Genomic DNA, 2,705 nt, shown 5'->3' with positions numbered 1-2,705 from the left:
AATTGCTGTTTAACTTGTAATGCCAATGGCCACCACCAGATAGCGCCAGCTCACAGAAGGAAGAGCTTGGGACTTCACAAGGCCGCGGCCTCAATTACCGGCCATCATGGGCCCGCCACGATCGCACGGCGGGGGAGGTGGGGGGTCACGGAGACACAGGATCCTGTGCGCCCCCACCTCCCCCACGTGCGATCGCGGCGGGCCCGCGGCAGCCGGTAATTGAAGCCGCGGCCTTGTAGGCCGCAAAGCCACGGCCTCAATTACCGGCGGGCACCAGGTCACAATTTCTTGTCGCAATTGCGACCTGGCGCCCGGATATTGTCGACCCCTGCTTTAATGATACATCACATTTTATTGTCTTAGTAGTAAATCTCTAGATCCCTTCTTCATATATTTCCTCTGAGATTGTTACATTTCTTTTCATCTCTATTTAGTATAGATTGTATGAAATAGGAGGAGGAAAGAGAGAAGAGGTGACCACATCCTATCCAATCACAGCTACCGCACGGCACCCTGCACAGAGTGACTGCATGTGGGGGAGGGGCAGAGAGTAGTGGAAGGGGCAGGAGGAGGAGATTGCTGATGTCACACACTGTGATAACATAAAATAGGACATGTGATTCACTGTTACTCCAGTAACTGGAGAGATCTCCTACCCAATCACAGGGAGTGACATCTCACATTTAACAAAAACCTAAAGGGCACTGACTGAAGTCCAAACCACTGCTTTATGCTATTGGCTGAATGTTCAACCAATCCTACCACCCATCCCTGTTATATCACCAGTCTCTGGGCAGATTTCTCACATCTCCTGATTCCCCCCACAGATCTTTATACAACCTCTCTCTACACATATCCCAGCATGGAGGGGCTCAGTGAAGGTGGTGGTGAAGGTGAGGAGGTGTCGGATCGGGTGACACAGATCATAAAAGGAGATCCGCCCGGCCTCATAATCCAGAGATATCCTGACTCTGTTACTGGAGATATTGGGGGGTAAGAGGATCTCTTTATTGTCATGTTCCACCCCATACTGATCATGATACCTGAACAAACCCCAGGACTTCTTATTCCTTCCAATCACTGACTCCAATCCTCCTCTCTCTATACTGGGGTAACACATCCCGACTCTCCACCAATCTGATCCCCCGACATCCACTTCCCAGTAATGTCTCCCTGAGGAGAAACTCTGACTGCTCAACACCTGAGAACACTGAAATCTCTCTGGTGTTTCTGGACGATTCTGGATTCTATGTGACCAGGATACAGTTTTCCTGTCATCTGATATATGGAGATTATTATGAGCTGTGTTTACATCCAGTAATATGTCTGCAGCTCCCTGTATATAGAAGTCTACATTTACCCCTCTTATTATATCAGATAATGTGTGTAATGTGTGTGATATCCCCGCCACACCCAGACCCCCTCCATCATGGAGGAGCTTCTCACGTCTCTCTCTGTCCTCATTATCTCCATCCTCAGTATCACACAAGTCACCTGTGTCTGATTCCTGTAAGACAGTCAGTGGATCCGTCATGTTACACAGCTCCTCAATGTGACGCATCTTCCTGGACAGCTCCTCCTTCTTTATTTCCAGATCCCGGATGGAGATGGAGATCCGCTCTGCCCTCCCGGAGATTTCCCTCAGGATTCTCTTCTCCAGATCTTCCAGACGTCTCCTGAGATCTCTAAACAGGACAGTGACTCTCTCGGTGTCACCAGCTGCTTCTTCTTCTACTTTCCTCCTGTGTTCCTGCAGACTCTGGACTCTTTCCTCCGTCTCCTCTCTCTTTGTCAGAAGTTTCTGCAGAACATTCCTCAGTGTCTCCTTCTTCTTCTCAGAAGCCTCACCCAGCATCTCCACCTGATGTCCTCGATGTTCTCCAGCCAAACTGCAGGACATACAGATACAGGTATCATCCTCAGTGCAGTAATACTCCAGTATCTTCTTATGGACGGAGCATTTCCTGCTCTCCATGGACAAGATGGGGTCACATAAGATGTGTTCTGGGGACTTTTTGTGGACTCTCAGGTGTTTATCACACAGAGAAACCTCACAGTGCAGACAGGATCTAACAGCAGGTACAGGAGAGTCCACACAGTAAGTACAGAAGACCCCGGACTCCTCCTGATCTGGCTGAGCAGACAGGAAATTCTCCACTATGTTACGTAGTGTTATGTTCCTGTGCAGTGCAGGACGATCCGGAAACTTCTCTCTGCATTCAGGACAGGAATATCCTCCAGACCCCTCCTGTGTATCCAGCACACGATCAATACAGACCCGGCAGAAGTTGTGTCCACATCTCAGCATTACAGGATCTGTATAAATGTTCAGACAGACGGAACATTCCAGCTCAGCTCTCAGATCACCAGACGCCATCGCTGACAGCAGACGAGGAAATGAAACTGAAAGTCTCTGACACCGGAGAAGAATGCAGTTGGGAGGGTCACTTCCTCCTACACAGGGTGAGGCTGATCCAGATCAGTATTCTTAGACACAGAGATCAGAGTACTGAAGAGGAAGGTTTTTTTCACAGTAGTAAAGATAATCAAACCTCCCAACTTTGAGAGGGAAAAAAAGGTGTAAAGAAGAAGGCCCCTTGCACACTAGACGTTTAGTCCATGTGTGTCCAATTCTGGGACATTCGTATTCACAGGTGGAGCATCTAGCCCCACTGCCTGTGGCCTGTCGCAGTCTTGGAAAGGCT

General features: G+C 49.0%; 1 protein-coding gene across 2 annotated transcripts; it reads right to left on the bottom strand.

The window, feature by feature from the left end:
• Positions 1-305: 305 nt before the first annotated feature.
• LOC120933699 (E3 ubiquitin/ISG15 ligase TRIM25-like) lies at positions 306-2,413 on the bottom strand. 2 transcript variants are annotated; one of them, XM_040347053.1, is made up of 2 exons: positions 2,181-2,412; positions 307-1,889 (listed from the first exon to the last, which is right to left on the bottom strand). In XM_040347053.1, the coding sequence occupies exons 1-2, from the start codon at positions 2,375-2,377 to the stop codon at positions 803-805; spliced, it is 1,284 nt and encodes a 427-aa protein (XP_040202987.1). In that variant the 5' UTR covers positions 2,378-2,412; the 3' UTR covers positions 307-802. The 2 variants fall into 2 exon arrangements, with proteins under 2 accessions (XP_040202986.1, XP_040202987.1); XM_040347052.1 differs by having other exon boundaries at positions 306-2,413.
• Between the last annotated feature and the right edge of the window lie 292 nt (positions 2,414-2,705).

The sequence above is a fragment of the Rana temporaria genome, chromosome 3 (genome assembly GCF_905171775.1).
Source record: "Rana temporaria chromosome 3, aRanTem1.1, whole genome shotgun sequence".
Lineage (NCBI taxonomy): Eukaryota > Metazoa > Chordata > Amphibia > Anura > Ranidae > Rana > Rana temporaria.
Note: the sequence above shows the minus strand (reverse complement) of the source record. Positions and strands in the feature narration are given on the sequence as shown.

Coding starts and splice junctions, on each gene's coding strand:
- LOC120933699 (XM_040347052.1), bottom strand. CDS start 2,377: ATGGCGTCTGGTGATCTGAGAGCTGAGCTGGAATGTTCCGTCTGTCTG.